This window comes from Pleuronectes platessa, chromosome 4, assembly GCF_947347685.1.
Source record: "Pleuronectes platessa chromosome 4, fPlePla1.1, whole genome shotgun sequence".
NCBI lineage: Eukaryota > Metazoa > Chordata > Actinopteri > Pleuronectiformes > Pleuronectidae > Pleuronectes > Pleuronectes platessa.
Window position 1 is genome coordinate 7519954 of NC_070629.1, and position 26957 is coordinate 7546910.

At 41.7% G+C, this 26957-nt stretch overlaps 4 protein-coding genes across 10 annotated transcripts; all 4 read right to left on the minus strand.

The window, feature by feature from the left end:
• Positions 1–272: 272 nt before the first annotated feature.
• gucd1 (guanylyl cyclase domain containing 1) lies at positions 273–4660 on the minus strand. Its single transcript, XM_053420384.1, has 6 exons — positions 4286–4660; positions 4068–4152; positions 3502–3667; positions 3317–3408; positions 2969–3210; positions 273–1395 (listed from the first exon to the last, which is right to left on the minus strand). The coding sequence occupies exons 1-6, from the start codon at positions 4290–4292 to the stop codon at positions 1304–1306; spliced, it is 684 nt and encodes a 227-aa protein (XP_053276359.1). The 5' UTR covers positions 4293–4660; the 3' UTR covers positions 273–1303.
• Positions 4661–4710: 50 nt separating this feature from the next.
• On the minus strand, positions 4711–8658 carry p2rx4b (purinergic receptor P2X, ligand-gated ion channel, 4b). The gene is made up of 12 exons (XM_053420382.1): positions 8484–8658; positions 8256–8403; positions 8069–8140; positions 6684–6756; positions 6488–6584; positions 6319–6399; positions 6061–6202; positions 5776–5906; positions 5343–5436; positions 5179–5244; positions 4990–5094; positions 4711–4884 (listed from the first exon to the last, which is right to left on the minus strand). Exons 1-12 carry the CDS (start codon positions 8624–8626, stop codon positions 4852–4854), a joined length of 1185 nt encoding a protein of 394 aa, XP_053276357.1. The 5' UTR covers positions 8627–8658; the 3' UTR covers positions 4711–4851.
• Positions 8659–9245: 587 nt separating this feature from the next.
• On the minus strand, positions 9246–15722 carry zbtb26 (zinc finger and BTB domain containing 26). 5 transcript variants are annotated; one of them, XM_053420379.1, is made up of 3 exons: positions 15582–15646; positions 13068–13135; positions 9246–11879 (listed from the first exon to the last, which is right to left on the minus strand). In XM_053420379.1, the coding sequence occupies exon 3, from the start codon at positions 11846–11848 to the stop codon at positions 10526–10528; it is 1323 nt and encodes a 440-aa protein (XP_053276354.1). In that variant the 5' UTR covers positions 11849–11879; positions 13068–13135; positions 15582–15646; the 3' UTR covers positions 9246–10525. The 5 variants fall into 5 exon arrangements, with proteins under 5 accessions (XP_053276354.1, XP_053276356.1, XP_053276351.1 ...); XM_053420381.1 differs by lacking the exon at positions 15582–15646 and adding an exon at positions 15174–15514; XM_053420376.1 differs by lacking the exon at positions 13068–13135 and having other exon boundaries at positions 15582–15722.
• A 444-nt stretch (positions 15723–16166) lies between these two features.
• On the minus strand, positions 16167–26653 carry susd1 (sushi domain containing 1). 3 transcript variants are annotated; one of them, XM_053421438.1, is made up of 19 exons: positions 26271–26649; positions 26012–26152; positions 25480–25635; positions 24804–24956; positions 24221–24400; positions 23492–23671; positions 23122–23301; positions 22666–22845; positions 22374–22553; positions 22010–22189; positions 21653–21832; positions 21159–21323; positions 20890–20984; positions 20544–20730; positions 18017–18110; positions 17254–17509; positions 17121–17160; positions 16861–16954; positions 16167–16274 (listed from the first exon to the last, which is right to left on the minus strand). In XM_053421438.1, the coding sequence occupies exons 1-19, from the start codon at positions 26302–26304 to the stop codon at positions 16256–16258; spliced, it is 2694 nt and encodes an 897-aa protein (XP_053277413.1). In that variant the 5' UTR covers positions 26305–26649; the 3' UTR covers positions 16167–16255. The 3 variants fall into 3 exon arrangements, with proteins under 3 accessions (XP_053277413.1, XP_053277414.1, XP_053277415.1); XM_053421439.1 differs by lacking the exon at positions 23492–23671; XM_053421440.1 differs by lacking the exons at positions 21653–21832; positions 22010–22189; positions 22374–22553 and having other exon boundaries at positions 26271–26653.
• Positions 26654–26957: the final 304 nt, after the last annotated feature.

The window sequence follows — 26957 nt, forward strand, 5'->3', positions numbered from 1 at the left end:
GAGCAAATGAAAGGACAAACGATTTGTTATCAGACCAATGAAAACAAAGCAGTTACACGGTACAGAAACTGACGAGGATCATCAGGTTACCTCCACAAATGATATACTTCATATTATTCACTGTACAGATTTTGGATTTTCATTTCATAATTAATTAGCAAATTAGAGTTTTTTGATTATTCAGTTGGACAACCTCCAAACAACCAACCAAAAACTTCTGACACCAGCCTAGTAAACATTCTTAAACCAGGACAACTTACAAGAACATAACAATGTCTTCAAATCCTTTAATCATAACATATAATAAATGCAGCTCTATGTTTAATACAAAATAAAGTTTAAACTGTGCAGTTTGTTCTCACCAAGAAGCAAAACTAGAGGAAACTACTTTTCACAAGATTCAAAAAAGCATTTCATGGTAAAATCTTTAAATAACTTAATTACATCTGGTATGAAAAGTGTTGTGCAAAAATGTACATACATTCATAATACCTAAATTAAAAAATAAAACAACTCGGTGACATTGTGGAAATGAAAGAGTTCTCGCTGCTGTCAGCAACTGGTGAGTTTCATTGTGTCTGTCCATGCTCCTCTGCAGGCAGATTGAGATCCACAGACGGATATTGCATTAAACTAGTTTTTCATTTGATGCACAATGTCACACTTCAGGGCATTAATTTCCTGAGACTCTCAAAACACGACAGCTCCTGTTTTCCCTGTTGATAGACTCATTTAAATAAATCATGACCAAGAGGAGAGTTAGAATTCTTTACAAGGCAGGTAGAGGCATGAGGGCGGCTACAGAAGAACTCCTTCAGACCTCAGCACTAAGCACAACTGATAAACAGCGTCAGCCCTAGATTCTAAACACTGGGTTGTAGTGTGTCCTATTCTAGGTGTCAGTCCCACATTTCATCCACTGTAGTTCCACAGGTCTACAAATCCTCTGCTCACATATTTCAATAGATCCTATCTATTAGCCAACTGCAGCCGTTAAAATTCAACAAACAATACAATTCATTTTAACTATCCGCTTGTGTGAAAAGAAACCAAACACTTTGACTCTAGACCTTCCAGCTGTTAATCTATCAGAGGTCAAGTTCAAGAGGGCGTAAGCATTCTGCAGCGGGTGTTTTTCATGAGAGCAATCCGACTTGGTAGCACCGGAGGGAATAGTCCAAGGGATCAGCTGACAGGGGTCCAGGCATGGAGACCTGCAGCCGCGAGAGGTCAAAGCGATGATGAGCCGAGGAAGAGTGAAATCCAAATCCATCACCATCATCATCATCATCATCGCTGTCCATCAACTCTCCTTAAAGATCAACAGGATATCTTCATCTGTCCCGTAGCTTCGCCGAGCCTCCTCGAAGTTAGTGACGCTGGTGCAGCACACCCCTAGGATCACACACAGTTAGAGGATTATAGTCACGCTGGCTCTATAGAGGGTTAATGTTAATGTCTTCTGTTTGGTCCAAACTTTGGCTAAATTTCCATTGAATGTCGTACAAATTTCCAGATACAAACATAGGTGATCTCCTGATATGGAGATTCGAGGTTTTGAGTGAAATATCTCAGCAGCTACATGTACAGACACATGCTAACCCAAGGATGAGATCTTATTGTAGCAGTGAGGAGAAAACGAAATCCACAGAATGGCCCTTTACACCTGAAGAGGAAAAGAAGGCGGGGCAAGGGAGATGATAAATTGGAGACACCTGTGAGGGGGATATCAAGCAGAGGCTGCATGGAAGAGAACTGAGGAGTGAGAGCTACTGAAGGAAGGACATAGTTGTAAAGATAAACCAGTCTCCGGACATATGTGCTTAAAGAGGAAGAAAAGTGACTCAAATCAAAGGAAATAGTGGCAGTAGATCCAAGAACCTGGAGTTTCTCCCAATTTTCTTGGGACAAAGAGGCAAATGAGCTGATCCCTGATAAAGTGGATTCATGCAGGATGTCTGACCTGCTCAGTTTGGGCCGTGTCTTCTCTGTCCCGATGGAACTACAGAAGCTAAGTCTGTCGCCATACGGAAATTATCTTGGGTTCCCCTATTCTGTTGGCTTCTTGTTAATCACCCCTCATGTTCCACTCTGGAGATTGAAGGACCCCCTCAAACACGCACATTACCCTCATGCTCCACTCTCATTGGACATTAACTCCCCTCTCCAACACACACACCCCTCCACCTATCGGACTATGAAGAACTGAACACAGTACAACATGCAAACCGTATCCCCTGAACACCCTCCCCCCCACACATAATCTCATACATCCTCTGAATTTAGATTACTCAAAGATGGATATATCAGACTCAGAGGAGACATGGCACAGTTTTCAGTGTTCTTTGTGCCAAAAAAGGAAAATCTGCCTGAATTTGATAATCTGGGACAGGGCACTTTGTAATCTGGGAAATTTGTATTAGGCTTTGAAAGAGCTTTAAAAAACCTGAATACAGCTCAATATAAGGCTTTGCAGCAAAAAAACAATTGTTGTGCTTTTTCTCTGAAGACAAATTCTAAAACAGGAAGTGTTTTGCTGGAGGGCAGCATCAGCTGAAATGTTCAAATTAAATTTATCAAATTATCAAAAATGATCTGGAGGGGATTTGGGCCCTTGGTTTTTTGTTTGGTAAGTTTAAAAAACAACTGTTATGCAATGTACAAAAAAGTAAGGGAGGAAAGCTAAATATCCTCCCATTTGAAAAAAACTAGGAACTGCAAATGTTTAACTTTGAAATTATTCAGACTTTGAATTGACTATGAAACTTGTTAGTAACTTTAGTAAATTTGTCTGTACACTAAATCAACAAGAATAAGGGCAAGTGCTGACATAACTGCTGACACCATCTATTGACATTATATATAAAAGAAATGTGATTGACAGTTTTTCCTGTACTCCACTGATACTGTCATTTGTTTATTTAAACAAGATATTCATCTTGTGCTTTAGACATATGGGATTACTCACTGTCAGAATACGCAGGGTTGTTGTAGTAAATGCAGCCTGTGGTCCTGTTGAAGCCGCTGGCTACCACAAAGTGACCCTGGTACTCTGGCTTCCTGCAGAAACACTTCTGACCCACGGGCAGGAAGCAACAATATTTGACAGGCGAGGAGCACAGCTCACATGTCAAGACGACAGCGTTCACCAGCACTATGGCAACGTGGCCCTGCTCCAGATGGGACTGGATTTCCTCAATGGTTACTGAACTGTAGAGTGAGATAACCACAGACACATTTGACATATTAGTTTTACTCTGGGTAAATCAAAAACCGGCCACATGTCCAAGTGAATAATGATTAACAGCTCACTCACCATTTGCTCACCACCACACCTTTGCTCTCTGCTTTTAAGAAGAGCTCGTTGACTCGGTCTTCTTCGGTGTCAAAATGCTTCTTATAGAAGGACTGCAAACCACACCAAGGGAAAACCAAAACAGTGTCAGACACAAACTCACAGCTGGTTGGGTCAGTACTGACAGCTACGTCTCAGTAATGTACCTGATTCCTAAAACCCTTATCAACGCCCAGAGTCTGTGTGCAAAAGCAGTGTTTTATTCCTAGATGGCCCATGAGGTACGCCAGGTCAATGGTCCACACACTCTCTGTGAGCTTCAGCTCCCAGCATGCTCTCTGAAACTCCTCGTCATCGACTGGGTGGAGGTACCTGCAACATTAGATAATTTGAGACTGTAAATCTATATGGGTTAACTATAGCAGTGGTTCTCAAATAGCACACTGCCAGGAGGTCTGGGAAAAGCTTATATAAGGTTATTCAATACTGACGTGGTGTTAATATTTTAACACATGACTATTACCTCTCTAAGACGTTTAACTTGTGTTGCTCTTTCACATAACTCAGCGGAACTGTTAACAAGGCTATGGCAAATTATTCCTGGGGACATGCATGAGAAAGTCACTGGAATATGTTCTCTCTTGGCTGAGTCACCTCTGGAAGTAGGGCTTCAGTATAATGTTTTTCTGAACAAATGTTGCACATAGAGCTAAGTTATCGACCTTGTATTAGTAATCATAGTTTGTATGTTAGTAGCTCCATGTAGACTCACTTCAGCACCATCCTGGAGCAGGCCAACCCACAGTCCCAGTGGTACAGCTGCCGAATGACCGGTACATTCAGCAGGATGGCATCCTCTGGGAAAACAAGGTTATTATTATTACTCCTCACACATTAAGTGAAGTGCTAAATGGCGCTGCTTTAAAAACACCACTGTTAGCTTAATGTAATCCAGTATTTAAGGTGTTAACATGAGTTCGTGTCACTCACCTGTCATTCTGTTGTTTTCTTTCTGAGAAACTAGCTAACTGTCACAGGCTGGTCAGTCTTATTCAGAGGTTTTACACCGGCACTGGGTTTCTTCATCGATGCTAACTAGAAGAGGACCGGCTGCCCAAATGCAAACTTAGCTTAACTTAGCAACAAGGCTAACACTATGCACGAGCCTGTTCTCTGGTTCCCTGCTCACGCAGCGACGCTCTGCCTTCGATACACGCCTCTGTCAGACATACACTCACTTTTCAACTACACAATTATGCGATCAAAATAAAGACAGTCCCAATATTAGTCAGTTCTGTGGCTGCGCTTCTATCTCTAGCTGTATTAGTCTCTCTCTGTTGTTTGCTAGCACACAAGCATCTGATGTGTGGGTGTCAAATGAAAGTATGCTGCCCCCGTGCGGCGCGGAGGAGTCTGAATCGGTGACGTGATTACATGACATTTCTTATACACATATATTTCTCCCAGTTTTATTTAAGAACTCATATGATGATGAAGACAGTTGTGATTCAAGGCAGGTTTTGGTTACACTGCAGAACAAGGTCCCCATGTTGATTTTACTGAGTTCCATAGGCGGTGCCCATTGACATCTGTGTTATAAACATAGAGATGAACAGATGAACTCAGGAGTAATCATTGGCTGAATGATAACTGCATCCAGCAGTGAAGAATGTACTGCAGAATTAGTTACTCACCGATTCAGCCTCAGCATCCTCACTCAGATGTGTGATTTTCTGTCGACTGTAAAGATCTCTCTTCCTCGTGCATGTCAACATGAACCAGTCACAAACCATGGGAACCTGAAGTCAAATCATTAAAACGCATACATTTCTGTGTATCGTCACATTTTCCTTCATGTTGCATCACTGAACATCGTTACTCACCAAACTGAGGAAGGACAAGGCTGCTCCCAAGTTCACTATAGTCGGAACAATTCCAAATTTTCCAGCCTGCAAGATTAAAAAAAATCCCCCCAGAGTATTCTCAATGCTAAACAACACAAGTTAGGAATATGGACTTTGCAATACAATATATTTTCAGTCCTCACTGTTCCAAATACAACGACGTCAAACCGGATCCCATATGCTTTAATTAAGGTCCTGGTGTCTTCTCCATCTGGGGTTTTGTAATATTTGGCAAACCTAAAAAAAAAAATTGGTAATTAAATCAGGCAACACCAACATTACACTATGTAACGATTTCATAAATATAAGTCTGTATATAAGTGTTAATATGACTGTATTTTCAACAACATCCATTAATTATTCTTTGGGGAAAACTGTGAAAATGTAAACAGATCCCCCTTTTTGATCAGATCTTTGCCGAGAAATTAGACCGGATCTTCTTTGACCCATGTTCCATCCTTGCACTGAGTTTTGTGCAAATTAGTTTAGTAGTATGTGAATAATCCTGCAACAAACAAAGGGACAGGGACAAAAACACAACCTCCTTGGCAGAGGCTGTGTAAAAATGAGCATCACCTGAAGTTGTATCCAGGGGCCACATTTCGGTGTTTGTCATCTAGTCTGCGGAAACTGTACTTGGGGTAACACTTCCCTGCCCAAAAGTCCAGGTCACAGCTCCAGTCAATAATAATACCAATGACGCCACCCTTTGAAAATATACAACAACTTGCTGTCTTTACGTGTAGACAAACAGATGCAGTAATTATTCTTTAAAGAGCTGAAAGTCAAGGGGAATAGGATATGAGTGTGTGTGGAGGGGTGAATTACGCAAATAATGAAAATATTAGATTTTGTGTGAACCTTCAGAGCCACGTCTTGGAAATCCTCTCCAGTCTCTGACACAATGTGTTTGAGGCGGAATATGGGGCAGTCCGGGTCTGTTGAAGGACTGAACTCACACCTCTTCAGGTACGAGGAGTTGATGTGTGGCAGAATGTTTCTTCTGATGGAGGAAGGAAGAGGTGCAGTACATTTTATATGATGGCATAACATTATGTTTCCATACACTGCACTCATAAGAGCCTGTCATTCTCTCACCTCCAGCTACACTAGACTGACCTGTGAAATTTGAACTTGGGGTATGTTATGCTGTTTTTGATCAACACGGTGAAGTTCTCTGCTGCAGCCAGCAGGGCACGCCTGTCAGACAGGGAATCAACAAGTCATGAAAACCATATCTACGTTATACTGTGCTTGATAATAAATAAAATAATAAATATTTTTTTACTCCGGCAGTTTAGTGTCTATTTCAAGAGGACACCATGAGAGCACTTCACACGTCTGGACAGTGGAGGAATAGTTGACACATAGTCCTGTTTGTATACCTGAGAGGAAAATAAATGCCAGCTGCTGCTTAGTGTATGATATGACATACATTTACCTGATTCATTTAAGCATTTAAAGCTGATTTGTCAGAGGCCTACCGCTCCCCCGAGGATCATTGAGTCCCACGATACAATCACAGTCATCCACGCAGGTCGTTGATGGACCTGGAAGCTGAAGAAGAAATGGCCGGTACATAAATCAGCATTCAAAATGTATACATCTCTGCTGGTATGAGGCTGGGACGTGTTCATATGTGTTAAAGTTCCCAGTGTCAGGAAAGATATTGGCCTGAGCCAGTTAGTTTTTATGTATGCTGGAGAAAATGTATCTGGATCACAGACTTGGACCATGCCAGCACATAGACACAATAACTTACAAAGATCATAGTGCTGAAATGATAAGTGTGTTAATTGGTTTGTCAATTTGAAAAGGATCCACAGCAAATGTGATAATTGATAAATGGACAGTACGTTGGACATAAAGGCTTCTGCACCGAAAGCAACCTCTCCAGCACGTTGCAAGAAGGTTCTTGGTTCGATTCCTGGTTTGGTCACTGCCTTTCTGTGTGGAGTTTGCATCTTGTTCCTGTGTCTGTGTGGGTTTTCTCTGGGTACCACGGCTTCCTCCCACAATCCAAAGACATGCAGTTTGGAATTGATAGGGAGACTTTGAATTGTCCATATATGTGGGTGTGACTGGTTATTTGTCTCCATATGTTGGTCCCGCAATATGCTGCTGACCTGTCCACGTAGACATTTAGACTGGTCTTAGCTGGAATAGCAAAGGTGTATTTCTATTCTGTGAACGAAGGCTTTTTTCTGTTAAAGTCTAACAGGAGTTAGTGGGCCTGCACCAAAGCATTGGATAAAACTTGACCCAATCATGGTGCTGCGAGGATAGTCAGGGGAAATCCAAAATTCTTTCTGAGTGCCACTGTAGCACATGTTCTGTCCCACATTGTATGAGAATCCGTCATAGTTGGGACATTTCTCTCAAAACCACAAAGGTAATCATCACAATGGCTCAGGAAGAAAAGTCAGAGGATCACAAAAGTCATTAAGATTCATCCTCAGGGGACAATGAAAGTATGTGCAAACTTTAACAACCATCCATCCAATGGTTCTTGATTTTAGGACTGGACTGATAATGCCCATCCTAGATCTCTGCTGCTAGCGTGGCTAATCAAACATCTTCTGGTTATAGCTTTCCATATGTGAAGATTACATCCTCCTCATTAGCATGTCTTTGGGTTTTGTTCTGCCCGTTGGAGAAAACCGGAAATGTAAAGATGTGACCATGAGCTCTAGAAACCTTTGATGAACAAAGCAATTCCTGTTTCACAGAAGAGCCAGTAATGAAAATATGAATTAGCTGTATCCTGATAGATACCGCAAAACTTAACTCCAATGTCATATTCTGAATCAACATCACCCCTAAATTGTCTGCATATTATGGGATATATCAGGTGACATCCGTGCCTCACCTCAGGACAACGCGTTTGCATTTGTTTTGAGGTCATGACCATATTCGTCAACACGAAGAAGGAGTGGTCACCCTGTTAAACACAAGAGCAGCACACAAAGCAGTGAAACATACAGAGTACACCAGTTTCTGTCATATATACTATAGCACTGATGATAAGCTATTAGACAGAATGTGTTTTCAAAAACCTGAGGAGGGATTATATAGTCAGCCACATCCCAGAAAAGAGGATCCATGTCAGACGTGTTGGTGAAGGCAAAACCTTTCACTTTGGTGGTGACACTACTGATGACGGAGTCAGTCTCCTGGTAGGCTTTCTGCACTACACACACATACCTGTCACATTTGAACAATTTATCATTGACCCAAATCCAACCCAGAGCAATGTTCCCCCATTGGTTTTTGTCATTACTTACCCCACCACATACAGCACCACCAGGAGCTGGGTGAGCCTGAACACAAATCCCACCCCGAAGTGTGGAATAACCAGAGTTTTTGGTGTTTCATAATCAAACGCGTAATGCAGACAGTCCTGGCACCAGCTCGCAGTCCTGCTCATTGCTGCACACTACTCACTGTGTAATAACGATATGTGTACAGAGGTGCCTTTATTCAAATCATCGTATTCAAATCAAATTCACTATCTTTAGATTAGACTTTTAACATGGAGGACTTTGGACAGGAGCTTTGACTGTAATAGGATGCGTTTGTACAGATCTGATCAGAAATAACACATTCAATGGATATAGTGAATTTTATGGCTATTTTCACTTCATATTCATCTTCCAGCAGTAATTTGTACATGTGTGTTACAATAGTATAACATTTCTACCTCCCAAATTGTCTTTGTCGTTCTATAACTGTTTGGATTTGTGTAACATGTTTAATCGCAAATCGTAAAAAAACGGCCTCCAACCTCCACCTAAAGGATCTCCAGTCTGTGTGGTGTTTTTGTGTCTTTATGGTCTCTCTTGTCGCTGACATACAGCAAACACAATTAAACCATTGTTTCAACAACTCGCCACACATTTACATGTCACTGTCAGATACTTGCACTACAAACTTGGACTCAAAACTTGTAAAACCAAGGCTGCACATTAGAGAAGGCATTAGCTGAAACATTTGTGCTTATTCTGAATTGTAAATAAATTTTGCAACAGTAAAACAGTGAGAAAATATTCTTGTTTAAAATATTTATTCTGTCAGTCTTGCCACTACAATTCTGTTTTTAAGATAACTTTTCTGCACAATTTAATATCAGTGTGGAACGCTCTATTTTTTTTAAATGCCCACTTGAGCAATGAAGTCCAAACATATACAGTAGCTGACGCATGTTTCAATAAAATATAGTCCAGGTTCTTCGTTTTAAAAGGTTTACTGAAAGATTCCATTTTAAATACAAAATAAAAAAATTATGACAAAGTACTTAAAACACAGTAACCATTTCAAGAACTGTGGGCAGGAATATGACCATGGTCAAAGACTAGTGCGCACTCAAAGCTCCATAGTTCCCAATAAAGGATCTTACACAGGCAGCATATTAAACCTTTTAACCAATCAGTAGGCAGGGCTGCCTGCAGTCATTATTGGTCCTAATTAAGCATCAGCTGCAATGTAACTATAGTCCTGTTCATCCTTAAGTAATAAAACCTATTTTACAAATCAATACTGCGTTAATATTTTGCATGTACTATATTTTTTTGAATATTGAAATCTGATTATATATTGGATGGAATTATGTGATAGCATAAAGAAAATGACACCAGCATTGGTTCAGATTCGTTTTTTAATGTCATCACACACACTGACTTTATGAACACGGGAAAGATACAATGTCACTTTGGTCCAATAGTACCTCTGATATTAAGTCTTTATAAAAGAAATTACCGTTCACATAGACACTTTGGCATCTCAGTTGTCACTGGTGTAGCTTGCCTTCGATAAAATATATCTAAACCACCCTCTTTCACGTTCTCTATACGTATGAAGTCTCCGTTGTCATATCGATACAGAAAGCCTACAGAAGAATGTATACACAAATATACAAATGGATAATTGTCTGCAATGTTTTTCTTTCATTAAGACAAAGACATGTTAATTCATCAATAAAACTAATGATGCACAGTCATTATGTTTTGTGTTTCAGTGCTGAATATTCAAGTATGATATGAAGGCATCTACAATGTATTCTACAAAAAAAGTGTCCACAGTAAAGGAAGCTACAGTTAAATGTAGACTAGGAATAGTTCCATATTTCATGTCAATGTTCTCCAAGTGAAGTCATCACTTCAGGGGCTGACACTTCAGGAAACTTGTAATGAAGTCCTTAGCTCGACTAAGCGCTGTCTGTTTTGGATCTGTTAAATTAACTCATTTAAGTAATGTCCCATCTGAAGGAAAATCTGATTCAGACTGATGGCATCTATCAAATCTTCCAAAAAAAAACAGTCGACAGATTTCATATTTGGCCAAATTCAAAGTCAATCCCCCCGTCATGTAGGCTGCCCTCGTTTGCGTTATCGAAGCTGTTCTTCCCATGGATCTGTTTGAGGTGCTTGCGAAGAACAGGCTTGTGAGCAAACACCATGTCGCAGTAGTTGCAGCGGTGGGGCTTGTCCCCACTGTGCAGGTTAAGGTGATCCAACAAAGAACACTTTTGGGTGAATGTCTTGCCGCAGATTTTACACTGGAAGGGCTTGATGCCGGCATGGACACGCATGTGTCGATGCAGGTTGCCTTTTTGTGTGAAAGTCTTTCCGCACAGGAGGCACATGAAGAGCTTGTGCATCTTGAGGTGGTTGGCGTAGTTCTCCAGCTGGCGGAAGACCCGGGAGCACTTTGGGCACTGGTGGTACCACTGCAGAGGCTTGTCGTAGTTCCTCTGGTGTGCGCTGTGTTTCTCTGAAGGAGGGGACTGAGGAGGGGGGCTGAGCGCATATTCGGCGATTCCAGGCGGAACCGCCATCTCACTGCTGCGACTGTCCACTGTGGAGTTAATGAGCGAATGCTGGGGCTCAGGTGACTTGAGGGCAGCGGGCGGGCTGGTGGGGAAGTGACCAGTGATGGAGTTCTCTGCTACGTCAGATACAGACTCTACCTTTATTATAGTAATGTCATTCTCCATCATAGCCTGCCTTGGGTGTCTGCTTAATATCTGGAGAGGAGACTTGGGCTCTATAATCACATCATCATCATCATCACCATCGTCGCCATCAACATCGTCCTCGTCATCACCATTGTTGTCATCCTCAACCTGCTCTACGACCTCCTTCTGCTGACGCACAATCCGCACCTGAGAGCGCCCCAGCTCTCTCTGGGCCTGAGACAATAAACTTTCATCATTCTTCTCGCTCCTCATATTTACATCCACCTCCAGGTGGCGCGCTGACTGAGGTTTGATGAACTTGCTGAGGGCCTGAGTGCACTGCTCCACAATGTGACCCATTTGAAGGAAGCTGGCCACCGTCAGGTAATGCACCAGCTCCAGCTCTGGAAACTCCAGCTGGCCTGTGTAGCAGGATAGCAACAGCTGCTGTCCCACCTCCGCCTCCTGGATCATGGAGATCTGGACCTCCCTGGAGTCCTGCTGAAGGATGAACTGGTCTCTCAAGAAAGAAGAGCCGGCAGCAAACACCACCTTATGACCAGGGACCTCCAGCTGGTTGATGCGCACAGTGACGTCACAGAAGCGTCTCTGGTGTCGTAGAAGGTTCATCTTCTGCAGCATGGAGTCCCCAAAAGTGGCAAATCGGAACTGCAGGATCACCTGGTTCTGGGCCATCGTGAACTGGAAGCCTGGAGCAGCAGCGCACCTGTTAAGAACAAACAGAGACTGTATGAGAGTGGTCGCCGACCTTCTATCGCGATCGACTGGTCGATCTCAAAAGTCTTCGCTGTCGATCTCTATAACGCTGGGGACACACTGGCTGTGGTTGTGCCAGTGGTCTGTTGGTGACACTGGCAGCTTGTCAGCTACTGGCGGCAGAGCTGCTGGTAAATTAACTGCATTTTGTTCAATACAAGTCGGATTATGTATTAAACTACACTAACACCAGGACACTACGGTATGAAGACGTGCATCTTCTGGTCTTGCGATAACAATCAAAGCCACATTAGAACAAATGAATGGCTTCACGAAGCAAAACGCTTGAGTTCTTTTCACTTAGGGAAGTGTTGGAAATACATACATTTGTGACAACAGATAAACATAGTTGTTGACATCAGAGTTAATAGAGAAACTGATGTTTCACCTGAGCTTTGATTTTTATAAGTTGAATTTATGTCACAAAAATAAATGGTTGTAACACTTCCTTTATGCAGTTCATCATAAATTGTATAATTTTTTTTAACTGAAATATTTGCAGGAGCAGAAGATGCACAGCTTCATACTGTTTAGTACTGGTATTTATTTGAATACACAGGACTACCTTTATAAAAAGGAAATAGTAATATTTATGCAAAGACTATGCAAACACATTGTGCTGCAGTAGCTGCTCCTCTTCAGAACGTTTATTGAACTGAGAAGATGAATATTGTGCATTGAACAGATGCCGTAAATATGAATTGACATTAATGTGAATATAGTAATTTGAAAAGATCCTACATGTTTTATTTGGAACATATCAGGGTGGTAGATCTCAGCTTATGTTTGGAATTTGAACTTGATCTTGGGCTTGAAAGGGTTTGTTACCACTGCTTTTTATGAACTCTCTTTATATTATATGCTGCTGTTAGACATCCGCTGAATTCCGGCTAATCTCCTGACATTATCAGGAGGGGCTGTAAATGATGACGCAAATGTCCAAGTGAAAGGTTTTGAACTTTCTTCAGAGTTTCCCCTGCCAGCCCTTTAGTAAAACTCTCGATTATGTCCAAGTGAGTCCAAGTGGGAAAACAGATGAAGATCCTCTGGAGGATTGACTAAGGCCTTTCTGTGTTGATGACGTTTGTAGAATGCAAAGGACGTCAAAATAATGAGAAAAGTTAAAGAATACAAATACCTCGGTTTGAAATAGAGGGGCCATACAAATAGAAGACATTAAGGAAGGGCCGCACCGGTGTTGATATGCTGTAAACAAAAACATGTGACACACCACAGCAGAGTTAATGTAACATCCTGCCTGTGGTGTCACATCTCACTGAACGCCCAAGAGATTGTCCTGTTGTTGTGAACGTGCTGGCTAGTCTCCTGCAGCTGTGTTCATATGTGAAAGACCAAAGAGTGCATGTCAGAAAGAGGCTTCATATAATTAACTGACAGTCTTATCTGCTTATAAACATTTAACACACTTTGGAAACGAACACACAACTGAAGTCTCTCCTCATATTAAGCCCTATGAGACGAATTGTAATTTGTGAATATGGGCTCTACAAATAAAATTTGATTAATTGATTAATTAAACGGTTTCATAGACGTTAGAGCTCATCATATTCTACGAGAAGAAGAAGAAGAAGAAGAAAGAGCTTTGGTACATGACCATCACAGTCATGACCCTTTATCTAAACCAGGGGTTTTCAACTGGTTTCGTCCCAGGAACCACCATTCTGACTAGAAAGTAATCCGTGGCCCACTGATGTGGGTACGCGCGCGCGTGTGTGTGTGTTTATGTGGATAGAAGGAATTTTTAACATTTGGTTTTCGATGTTGGTTTTATTTAAAAACCTCAAACAAATCTAGATATATCAACTTAAAAACCTCAAACAAATCTAGAAAAATCTGTGTAAAAATCAACAAAAACGGTTGATTTTCAGTGTATTTAAGAATTGAAAACTAAATTAAAATGCAGTTTGTAGTTGTACTGCATCTCAGAACCATATGAACATCAATATATAACGTTCATGACTTAAATGTACAGACATGTAGCTGACATGTTGAGAGAACGTTAAATTAACATTGATCAATAACAATCAACATAAACTGGGGCTACAACTGAAGAGGGAAGATGACAAAGTAATGCAGAATATGTGATAAATGATAATCATACAATATCACACAAACAATTGAGGCCTACTTAAGTTTAACCTCATGATCACCAGCAGCAAATCCCACCTACTGCTAGTGTTGGGGGGGGGGGGGGGGGGGGGGGTTTGGTGAGTAGTACTTCTGCGTGTGTGTGTGTGTGTGTGTGTGTGTGTGTGTAGAGCTCTCCTAAGAAATTGTTTCTCAACCAGCGAACGTGGTAAAGTTGACTGTTATTGCAATTAATTGTTTTGGCTATTATGCCAATAAATTTTTCTCCATTCAAAGTATTTGTTTTTCTCCCTTTTGTTTTATTTAATATTTTCATTATTAATTCTGCCCGTTTGGGCCTTCTTTTGGGGAAAATAAAAATTCCCATCATACAAACTACATCTCCGCTCAACCGCTCTTCTACATCTACCTTTAACACGCATGCACAGGGTAAATCTACTGGCAGTTTCTAGCCCCAAGCCGGTTTCAAGGTTCCCCTCATCACCTTTATATTATTTTAGATATATTTGTCTTATTTTAGATATTACTCACGATATTTCAAGAGTAATCTGGAAATGTGTTGAAATATCAAAGCGAATTTCGTGGAACCCTGCAACGCCGTCGCGGACCACCAGGGGGCCCCTGGTTGAAAACTAATCTGATCTAAACTACTCATGTATCAGTAGCACTTAAATGGCACTTACTTATAGTACTTTGTAGTTTTGCTTTCTTTTTTAAAGGAATTGTACTTTCTTGATTCTTGTTGTTCTTGGTTTGTAAGCTCGGGGTTAAATGCACTTATTGTAAGTCTCTTTGGATAAAAGCGTCAGCTAAATAAAATGTAATGTATCACATAAGGTCGTAACGAACCAGACTCTTGAAAAACTCTTTAGAGCATTTTTCATATAATCTAACACATGTTGTCAAACATCATTTGTATTTAATCGAATCACGCTGCTAACACAGAAATAAAAGCTTTAAGTCTGCTAGCTAGCGCTGACATTATCGAGTAGCATGCGAGCTAAAAGCTAAAGTAATGTTGGACTATGCTCTCAACCGAATAACGGCCGATGGTAACAAAGCTCTTCTACCCAAAGAGTCCCTTCAGCTTGCAGATAAACAGGACGTGAATGGAAAACTGTCTCATTATACTCACAGACACACACTCAGGTTTCGCTGTCTGAGCTTACTGTGTCAACATTAGCTTAGCAGCAATGCTAACGTCAATAAGCACCGTGTATCTTCAGAGGGAACTGCGTGGCCTGTGTCTCACTCCGTGTGTGACAGCAACACTCAACCCACTCCTCTGTAAAGCGACTGTCTCTGTTGAACATCAGCTTTAGTTGCAGATCAACACTTCATCACTGATCGCCTCCACACTGTGGCCTGCTCCTCCTCATTAGCTCTAGCGGACGCCTCAGTCTAGCTGATCACATTGAACACACGAGCTCACTAACCAGCTAGCGTGTGTATTTACTTGAGTCGGCACAGTAATAAGTGCAGTGTACCTGTTACCCAGTGTAAACACGCGTGTTAGAGGAGGTTTGTTGTTGTAGACACTGACCTGTGTCTGTCTGAGGAGAAGAAGCAGCTGCTCCGGATGTGAAACACATTTAAAGGCCCAGTTCAAATACAGCACTGGTACCACTGACCTGCCTCATATCGATACACACGGTTTATAGTCAGGTCCCCTCCCATCTTTGATGAAGTCAGTCTGAACATGTGATGTCACGACAACAGGGGTTGTGTTATCAATGTGATGTATGTGGGTTCTGGTCATACACTTCATATAATCTATCATATAATCCTTCTTTATATACAGTGTTTGGTTCTGATAACAAATGTAATGTCTTCAGATTTGTGGATGTGATCTATACATGCATCGTCTCTTGCCCTTCTGGCCGTCCTGGGAGAGAGATCCCTCATGTGACTCTTCATGAGGACTCTGGAAAAAGGCTAGTTGTTGGTACTTTTTCTTCACTCTTGAAGGTTTAAGACGGAGGATTTTGCACCATGTAGGGAATGTTAAGCCCCGTGAGGCCAATTGCGTATTGTAAATGGATTATACAATTAAATTGATTGGAGACTGGCAAAATTGCTGATGTGAGTGCACATATCATCATCAAGTTATTCAATAAAAAGGCAGAGGCAAAGTTTATTTATCTTTTATCAAATGTAAAAAAATGACAGGCAGAAAATCAAGACATGTATTTCGCAGATCATCAGTGTTGAAGGGAGTCATGTCTTCTTGAACAGCCTAAAAAAACAAAACAAAAAGGTTATTTAACCACGTTTGGGTGACGTGTGGTAATTTGACATGAACTGTTACTGTACATCTACTGTGTCTGTATACAGGAGTTTTAGGGGATTTGCCAAATTTCATAGATCACAGGCTTCATCCAAATAATGACTTGCTAAAATGATCACAAGTAACCTGATCTGCTATAACATTCATGTTCATTAACCAAATACGTTTGCTCTAGCCTCTACACTTTACTTGATTATTTTGTTGATAGCCAATACCTATAAATGAGATCTATACCTACTGTGGCCAGTCATAAAAATAACATTTAATGTAAACTACAATTCCCACCTCATTGTTGCATGCTTCTACGAACCAGTGAAGTTGCAGTCTATAGCACCCATATAATATAGTGAAGACTTTGATGGGACTTCACAGAAGGCATGTAAATGATTACTTTGTCAAAATTAGAATTGGAATGCTAAATGTATGACCTAGACTATATGTACACTATGAGTTTATTATTGGTATTTGATAGTATGAGGGAATTAATGAACTTTGTTTGAAGTGTAAACTGATATCTAGTTTTTAACTTCCATACCACATGCAACTGTATCCAATCAAAATGGCGAAAGCAACCAGTCCTACTGCAGCAGCTGCAGAGAGTGAAGACACCATCAGGACATAGGATGTACCTGTAAGAAGGAAATGCTTCATGTAACGAGATTGTGAGGAAGCCATTTATCTGTATATATTTTTTTTTTTTAGTACTTTCTGTTACTGGCATAACTTCTGAATAATAATAACTAATAACTGGAATGATCACACTGGAGCATTTGGGTAAACTGGCCTATACATTACCTATCACTTTAGCCCACAGGACACAGGAACTCTTTAAAGTCTGGGAGAGAGAACATACATGGAATTTAACAAGGAAAGTCTGCTGCATTTAGCCAGTAAATACATTATTATGCTGTTCAGTAGCTCCACCCACTGTTTTCCACTGGCTGACGGCTCGTAAGATGATGTAATAGGTCCTGCCCTTCTTCAGGGGTGCATTGTAGAAACCTCCATAGTAGAGTCCATCCCCAACAGTAAAGTCCATCTGTGTCCCGACCTGTCCGATGAGGATCTGGGCAGTAATGTACTCGGAAGAGAAGTTGTTTTTGCTTAAGGGGTCAGTGCTTCCAGGAGAAGAGCAGTCAAACACCATTATGCCCTCTACAGGAAGAACTAACACTTGGTACAAACTGCCAAATGAAGAAGAAGAAAGCAAGTTAAATATATAAGGACCAGTTTGATCATGACAGTTTTATTTCTATATATGTTTATCTGTCTTAATAGACACATTATTATCTCATTTACATAAAATAACGAAGCCAGTATTTCACAACTGATAAAGAGATTTGGATATATTATGACAATGTCAGTTTTCAATTTCATTATATTTACATTTACAAGTAATTGTGCTACTATATATATATATATATATATGGCCATGAATAAAGTAGTATTAACAAGTGAACATTACATGATATATTATTTGTCACAACTGAAAATAACACAAAGGAATTATGAATGTGTTATCAGTTACATTTATCATTAGATCTTGAATTTATTAGTATGAATTATCCAACTTTATAATTAAGGTTGCATTTCTCATTTAATGTTAAAATCTGGATGACTGTGTTTAACTCAGTTCCACATACAATGTGAGTCAGATGCGGCCCCCTGCCCCCTTCCCCCTTGGTTGTTACCTTATTGGGTCCAGTGAGTTGGCTGATCTTGTTAGCCTCAAAGTTGGTACAGGAGTCTCAAATTCTCTGTAGTAAACAACCGGTACTGGAGGCTCTGGAAAATTGTATTACATTAAATGTGCATTGCTCAGTTAGCCTGACGTTGTCAGACTCACAATTCTAGTCAGAATGTGAGTCTGAGACCGTTCCATTGGGCTGTGATTATGGGGCGTGTTTCAACTGACCAGGAAGTAAAATTCTTCTTCGCTCAATTGGATAGTCCTACAACCAATCAGAGCAACGTAGTATGTGACGTATGCTAAGCAACGCATTATGAGTTATTTACTAAAGCCTGAAACATGCTTCGGCGAATGCGTCTGCGTCTTTTCACGCCGCTGTGGCGCAAGACTCGTTGTCATTCATGCTTCCCCAACCGTTGCGCGTCTTACAAAGCAATTCCGCGCCAGAACACTAGGCGGAGTAATGCTTTTTGTCGAAGACGACCTGAGAGACGCCTTCTTTCTTCTTCATCGATTGTTTATTTACATAGCTACTGCGGCTCCTTGTAGCCTTTTTCAGGCGGACAAATACGCCAGTCAGTGACGGGTTAAGCCTGAAACATGCTTCTGCGTTTTCACGGGCCCGTAAGCACAAGAGCCCTTCCGGGTCCCTTACGTGCTTATGTATCCCTTCTTACGTGCTGACGGGCGTCGCCCCACTTTTCTAAAATTTACGGCAAAGCGCCGCAAGCTCACTCAGCCCGCAAGGCTGTGATTGGTCTGCTCTACATCCCTTCTGGAGCTGCATTTCCGGTTTCATGCCCCATAATAAAGGCAGAAACAACGGGAGATTTAGAAGTATGAATATGGACCAAATAGAAGAGCGTTTGGCAGAAGAGATCCGAAAGTATGTCCACTTGTATAACCCGTCACTGACTGGCGTATTTGTCCGCCTGAAAAAGGCTACAAGGAGCCGCAGTAGCTATGTAAATAAACAATCGATGAAGAAGAAAGAAGGCGTCTCTCAGGTCGTCTTTGACAAAAAGCATTACTCCGCCTAGTGTTCTGGCGGGGAATTGCTTTGTAAGACGCGCAACGGTTGGGGAAGCATGAATGACAACGAGTCTTGCGCCACAGCGGCGTGAAAAGACGCAGACGCAGTCGCAGAAGCATGTTTCAGGCTTTACTACGTGCTGACGGGCGTCGCCCCACTTTTCTAAAATTTCGCCGGGTTCACACCGAACGCTTCAGCGCAGCGCCAAGCCTTAAATAACAGCTGGCTCCCATCCACTCCCATGTTAAAACTTTGTGCCGGTCACACCGGAGGCTGAAGCACCGCGAGGCAGCCTTGGCGCAGCGTGGTGCTTCAGCCTCCGGTGTGACCGGCACAAAGCCGTGCAGCGATCTACTGGATCAACGGGTGATATTATTAGCGCTGCCCGGCGGTTCAGCGTCGCTTCAGTGTCCGTTGTGAACAGCCAAGCGCCGGGGCGATAGGGATTAGCGCGGTGCTTTGGCGTCGCCTCCACGTTCTGTGTTCCTCTTTCAAAATGAATGCGCTGTCGATGTCTTCTAAAACAGACTCAATGGCAGCATCTACACATCTCAGCTCGCCAGCGGCAGGCATGTTTGTTGAAAACGAATTCAACCCAAGGGCACTTTGATGACGTGGTTGATTACGTTACCGTTGATCATCTGTCAATCATCGTATAAAGCCCGCCCTGACAATCTGATTGGCCCGGTCGGGCATAATTTTTTCCCAACGGAGCGACTCCAGACCGAACCGCCCGACCTAAAATGTTGTGGGCGGGGCTAAGTTCGTCTGGCATCCAGGCTATTGCTCAGTATACGGAAGAAACAAAATAAATTCGATGTGATTCAGTCTTTCCTACATATTTCCAGAGCAACGCTAAAGCCTGAAACATGCTTCTGCGACTGCGTCTGCGTCTTTTCACACCGCTGTGGCGCAAGACTCGTTGTCATTCATGCTTCCCCAACCGTTGCGCGTCTTACAAAGCAATTCCGCGCCAGAACACTAGGCAGAGTAATGCTTTTTGTCGAAGACGACCTGAGAGACGCCTTCTTTGTGGGTGTGGCAATCGTTGTTGACTGTTTATTTACCTTCTACCAGTCGTGTTCTCCATTACAAACACTCGGACATCGACGGGTTGTAAATGTGCTCATATTTTTGGACCTCTTCCGACAGGAGTTCTTCCCGGTTGTCCATTCTTCTTTTTAAAATCTTCCGTTGTTTCTGCCTGTATTATGGGGCATGAAACCGGAAATGCAGCTTCAGAAGGGATGTAGAGCAGACCAATCACAGCCTTGCGGGCTGAGTGAGCTTGCGGAGCTTTGCCGTAAATTTTAGAAAAGTGGGGCGACGCCCGTCAGCACGTAAGAAGGGATACATAAGCACGTAAGGGACCCGGAAGGGCTCTTGTGCTTACGGGCCCGTGAAAACGCAGAAGCATGTTTCAGGCTTAAGATCTATAGATTCTGTATTGATGTAGTATGAACAGAAGAAATGGGAGTCGGTGGGGCTGTGATACCTGGTACACTGGTGTTAGTGGTGATGGAGGCTGTGAATCTGGAGGACAGTGCAGTGATGGAGATGCTGTAGTTTGTGGCTGGAAGCAGGAGGAGACAGAGTTTCAGCTCCTCGGCCTTGGAGCTCAGATACTGCTTCATTTCATCACGAAAAGACCTCTGGTAGTCTCTGGTACCTGTGTATGTCACCTGCATGGTTACATGGGATGTTGCGTCAGCATCACACAATCAATATGGCATATAACCAGAAAATATGGTTAAGAAATGACTTGAAAATGCCTGACAGGAAGAAATAATGGTCAAATTCAGCAACTAGAATGAGTGAAAGGTAAAGACATCGCCTGTTACCCTGTAGTCTTCTGAGTCCTCTTCATATTTCTCTGCTTTCCAATGTACACATTTTTCATTGAGAAAATGAACATGACTGATAGCTGGCTTTATTTCTGTAAGAGATACATAAATGAAAAGATAGTTGTTTGACTAAATATTCTATTAATATTTCTCATTACAAAATATCAAATCCCCAACATCAAACGATTGAGCAGCTTTTTGGTCATTGCAGCTGACAGCTGTGCGGTGGTGGGGTTATGTTGACTTGGTTTGTTCTTTTTACGCACCTATACATCTCAGAGTAGCTGTCTGCCACGTCCCGGAGCTGCCACACACCGAGACGCTGCGGCCCCTCCAGCTGTGATATCCATCCACACAGCGGTGGATCACTACACTTCTGTTATGCCACACCACCTCTGAGTTGGCAAGGAAGGGAACTGGGCCACATTTAGCTAAAAGAAAAAAATGGCAATAAATGTAAACAATGAAACGTAAGCTGTAATTGAGAAGCTTTTAAACTGTATTTATTTATGTCTGTCCTTCTATTGGTTCCAAGTGGCACCTACTGGAAGGGGTAAAAGCCATTGATGAGGGAGTTCAATCACATGCTTATTTGTAAATAGCCACAAAATGTACTTTGAAACTCAACATAACCCCCGAGCATGTGGATATCAAATAGGGATTCACAAAACAAATGTGCAACACTCAGTATTTATCAATAGAAACAGAAGCAGCCACAGTTGAATAGATGCATGTTTATGTATAGAGATGATAACTGTACCTTGGCACTTTATAGATATTTCCCCCCACTCTCCTGATAATGAACATACTGAAATATTTGTTCCACTCTCCGGGTAAAATCCATCCATACACTCATACAACAGCACGCTGCCCGGCCTGCTGGTGCGGTCCCACAGGATGTTAGTACGGGGTTGGATTAGTGGGGGGCCGCAGCTTATTTCTGCACAGAGACATGAATCAGGACAGAGTGTTGGCCTATTACAGCATATGGGATTTACACATTCAAATCCTAATAGCTGCTGTACATGGGTACATGTTACATATGTGTAAAATGCAAAGAGGATATCATTTATACAGCATCAAGACTTCAAATGATATCTGTCAATAAACACTGCACCTTCACACCACAGATCTATATCCTCCCAAAGTCCACTCTCTCCACATACTGAGTTGTTATTCAGGCCCCTGCTGTGATATCCTTCATCACATTGGTAAGACACCACACTGCCAATGTGCGTTGTGCCATCCCACAGTGTTTTAGAGTGAGGTTTATGAACAGGCTCTTGACAATTGATTTCTACAACAAAAACACAACAGGTCATTGTAGTTCACTAGGAGTGTGATGGATTCAAATGTTGTCAGAACCTATGTCAAGGCAATGTGAGACAAGTTTATACACAATCCACATATCCCGAAGTAAAGTTTCAAATGGCTTTAAACGTTTGTGTTGATTGATGATTTGTGTAGATTAATGTCATCACCGTGACACAGCAGAGATGCCTCATCCCATTCTCCTCTGGCAGTACAAACTGATATATTTCCATCTCCAACACTGCGATATCCAGCTTTACACTGATACACAACTTGAGAGCCCACAGTGGGAATTTTATCCCACTGTATGGTTGTGTGAGGGATGGAGGGGGGTGGGCCACATCGAACTTCTACAGGGGTGGAAATGATATAATTTAACTGGGAGTAAATGGTTATTTTTCCACCCTGGACAACAGAGGGAGACTGACATTGTACTGATAATAGTATGATGTTGTTAGTTACCTTTACATGAGATGTTTGGTTTTGTCCAGGAACCGTTAATTGTGCACAATGACACATTGTTTCCTTCACTGTGATTAAATCCTATTTTACAGTAGTAAGTCACATGGCTTCCAGGGGTGGAACTGCCATTCCTCACTTGCCCAGTGTGGGGAACTGTAGGAGGATCCCCACATGATATCTCTGGGACAGGAAGTAAACATATACACACATTAAGAGGGTTAGACAAAATAAAAATAAAATTCAAAACCCAAAATTAATTTTATTACAATAAATTAACTATTCGACAATTTGGCTCTTTTCAGGACTGTGCACGCACTACGTCAGAGATAAGTGAAAACACCTGTGGGTGGGCAGGCCACTTTTAAACAATTATTTACAAAAAAGATATATAGAATACAAAATGAAACAAAAGGTTTATTATGATATTGCAAGTTTATTATGGTTTGGGTTAATTACCTTGGCATACCAGAGTCGGGGGTGTCCACTGACCGTTTTCTTTACAGACTGATATATTATGTCCTCCTCTGGTAAGAAAACCTGTTTTACAGAAATATTGCACAGTGCTGCCAGGAGCTGTGCTACCGTTCCAGATGTGCTCAGTGGATTCACTTAGAGGAGGACTTCCACACAAAGTCTCTACAAAGAACCACAAACATCACAACCATGTAGAACACCAGGATTTAGATTCGGACATTAAACATGGAAATATAAGAAGAAAGATACAGTTTATCTGTATGGGTTAGATGTGTTTTCAGCATGAGGGGTTGTACGATCAATCTTTAAAATCAGAAAACCTCTGGAATGATCTGAAAAGCAGTTACTCTACCTTGGCAAAGCACCGGCGGCTCTTCCCACTGTCCAGCAGTGGTACAACTGGAGACATTTCCCTTTCCAACATTATGATAGCCAGAGTTACACTGATAAACCACCTCAGAGCCCACCCTGGAGCTCTTATTCCACAGCATTTGAGAGTGAGGGCGAGCAGCGGGGGAGCCACAGTCCACCTCTAAGAACAGAATATTCATAATCATATTGTCATTGGTTCATAATAACCTGAAAGTAGGAATTTGTTTGGTTTTTATCTTAGAATGTGCTCTTCACAGCTACATAGGATGTGGGTCCTCTTCTCTTCAGTGCACCACAGTGTTTCTACAGCAGGCCAGAGCAGTTGGATCAGTAAGGTTACTTTGTCACATTTGAAGACAGTCCATCGAGCACTTGTTGAGGTTTTGAGTGTGGAATAAAGTGGTATAGAGACTGTCATCGATAGAAAGATGCCACTAGTGTGGCAAAAAATATGAATCATTACAATGATTGTATGAAGATAAAAGATAGTTGATCAAGATATAGATTTGAAATCCTACAATTAAGCCATGTTGTGAATTTTACCTTAAGGGTAAGTTTTTGAGGAACTCACAAAAGCCTGACAATTAAAACGCACTTCTCTCTAGATCATGTATGTAATGAGTTTCCATGGTTAGAGAAAGTCATTACAGTCAGTGTTCTGAAAAATCATTATTTGAAGAGGACGCTTTGTAGGGAGTTTGATTTTTACCTTCACAGACCATAGTTGGTCCACTCCACAGTCCATCAGCTCCACACACAGAGGTGTTGTGTCCACTCCCCCAGATGAAGCCTTCATCACAGACCCACGTGGCTACGCTGCCATATGTGGTCCCTGTGGCCGACAGCAGCACTGTGTCCTCCACCGAGGCAGGCTGGCCACAGTCAACCACTGAGTGGGACAAGAACATAAAACTACATATAAGAGTTCAGATATTCATCAATCTACAAAAAGACAATCTATAAATGGAGGAAATGTTCAAAAAGTGCTATGGCTATGGTAGAAAAAAAAACATGAAACTCGAGACCATTTTGTAATGGGATAATAACAACGGTGACGCCAGTTAATATGTTTGTGTACCATTGAACCCATGAGAACATAATCATTGCTACTTTATTTTACTATTCAGTACCCATGTGCAAAGCCCTGCCCATCTTTGAACTTAGTCCTTCATCTTGATCACAACTGTAAAGTTTTGCATATCTTACACTGTTGTGACAATGAGGCAAACAGACAGACATATAAACAAAAGTCCAATTTCACTCAACTGTTCATGAGGTAGTTCTCATTTTACCTTTGCAGGAGGCCTTGTCTCTTTGAGGATGAAAAGGTTCTGTTCCATCTTCGACTTGGTATCCCACCTGACAGCTGCATTCAAAGCTGCCATCCAGGTTCCTGCACCGACCTCCATCTCCACACAGCCCTGTTATCCTGCACTCATCAATGTCTGCAGAGCCAATGAGAATGAAAATGCGTAAAGTTTATTGATAAAGCACGTTGAAATTCCACAAGCTTTTTGGGGGACTCTTCCAAAGCTAAGAGGATATGGACTGGAGAGCACAATCCCCTGCAGTCCAAAAGCGTGTTTGAGGTACATTGAAAAATTCCTAAATAGGGCACCCAAGAGCTCAGCTCATGTGGTAGTGCAGAATGTACATGATGTGCTGCAGAGCTTCTCATGAAGGGCTCTATAAGGGAGCACCAACGCTTTAAAATGAATTAAAAAAGTTTAAGTGTATCAAGGGACCATTTGTTGTATTGTGTCAAGTGCCTAGCAGCATAATTTTTGATTGGTTCGTAGATATTGTTGAGGCAGCTTAAAAGCAAATTGCAGATTTTATTCAGCATTTGTATCTATAGTGTGAGACTTAATGTATTTTTGTTAGTAGCTTTCTTCTGGAGGTCATACTTTAGAGTTTTGGGCTTTTTACAACCCTGTAAATAAAAAACCAGGTCAAACCTAAACTCACCCTGGCAGTGGGTTCCATCATTTGGGATGAAGATGGTCATGTTGTTTGAAGGGTTGTAGCCAGAAAGGCAGGTACAGTCATAGCTGCCATATGTGTTGTGGCATTTTGTGTGCTGCCCACAGATCTTCATGGCTCCTATCTGGCACTCATCTTTATCTGGGAGAAAAAATAACATTAATAACAATTATGAGAGGATTTATAATCAGAATCAGAATTATTTTATTTGCCAAGTATATTGCCTTGGTTTGGTTGGTGCATTGAACATAAAACAACAATATAAACAGTAAGAACAATAAGTTCTACACCTATCAGCACCAACATGCCCCCCCCCCCCCCCCCCACCACCACCACCCCCGGTGATGAAATTTCATAACTTTTGGGATACCGTCACTTTCTCATCAAGCAATATCGTCTTCATTTATACATTTGTAAACTAATGATAGTCATCAGATGGTGGTAATATAATAATCATTTTTTATTTGATTTGATTAGACAAAATTAGATATAGCAAAGAGGAGACTTTTCTTCCTACCTTGACAGAATGTTATTCCATTTCCTACAAATCCATACTTGCAGTTACAAACTTTGCCAGAGCCGTCTGGCTTGTCGTCACATTTGGCGTCACGATGGCAGGTGGGGCACACGTCCCGAATTTGGCCGGATGCTGGCATACCTGAAAGGATAGAAGTAGCATCCATCAGTATCCGTTAGTATCTTCAGAGAACCTTCTCCATGTAAAGCTAAACCATGACATGGGGATGATGGAGGGGGAAAACCATCAGTTGTCTCACCTGCAACGACACAGAGCAGAAAAACCACAATCATTGTTCCGTTTCCCTTGTTGGTCCTCGAGTCGTCCCGTTGTTGTCTTTACTCCACTAGACAATCATCCTACTTATCCCGCTCTCTTCTTTATTCTTCTTCATTTTTTTTACTTCCGTCTTGTGAGCCATGATGATGCTGAGCATGTTTGATAAATCGGATTGAGAGGAATCTTCTGCTGGGTGAGCTGAGGTCAATTCTTTTCTCAACGGTTTCTCCCTGCCACCGGAAGTGTAACTGACACATTCAGTTACACTTCACATGCGTTGATGACTCACTCAGGGCTCACCCTGTTAAACTGCACACTCATGGTGCTGTGCTGATAACAGCTATATTTGGCCTAACGAATGCCCTTTCACAAAATTGTGTCATTTTGTAAGACATGACTGTATCATTTAAAAGCACATTAACCACACCATCACTGTGTGTAACAGAATGAGAGTTAGTAAGGGTCTATATTTACACGATGTAGAAACAGCTACTCTTAAGTACAACTTAACATTGATAACACTACCAAATTTAATGAACATCACAGTGCAGTTTAACCTTCCCCCAAGGTTTTGTCAATGTATTATATTAAAGGTGGATTAATCATTCTGTTATTATAGTCCATACGCATGGAACTGCTTCTTTAAGACCTTCATCCTACCACAGGT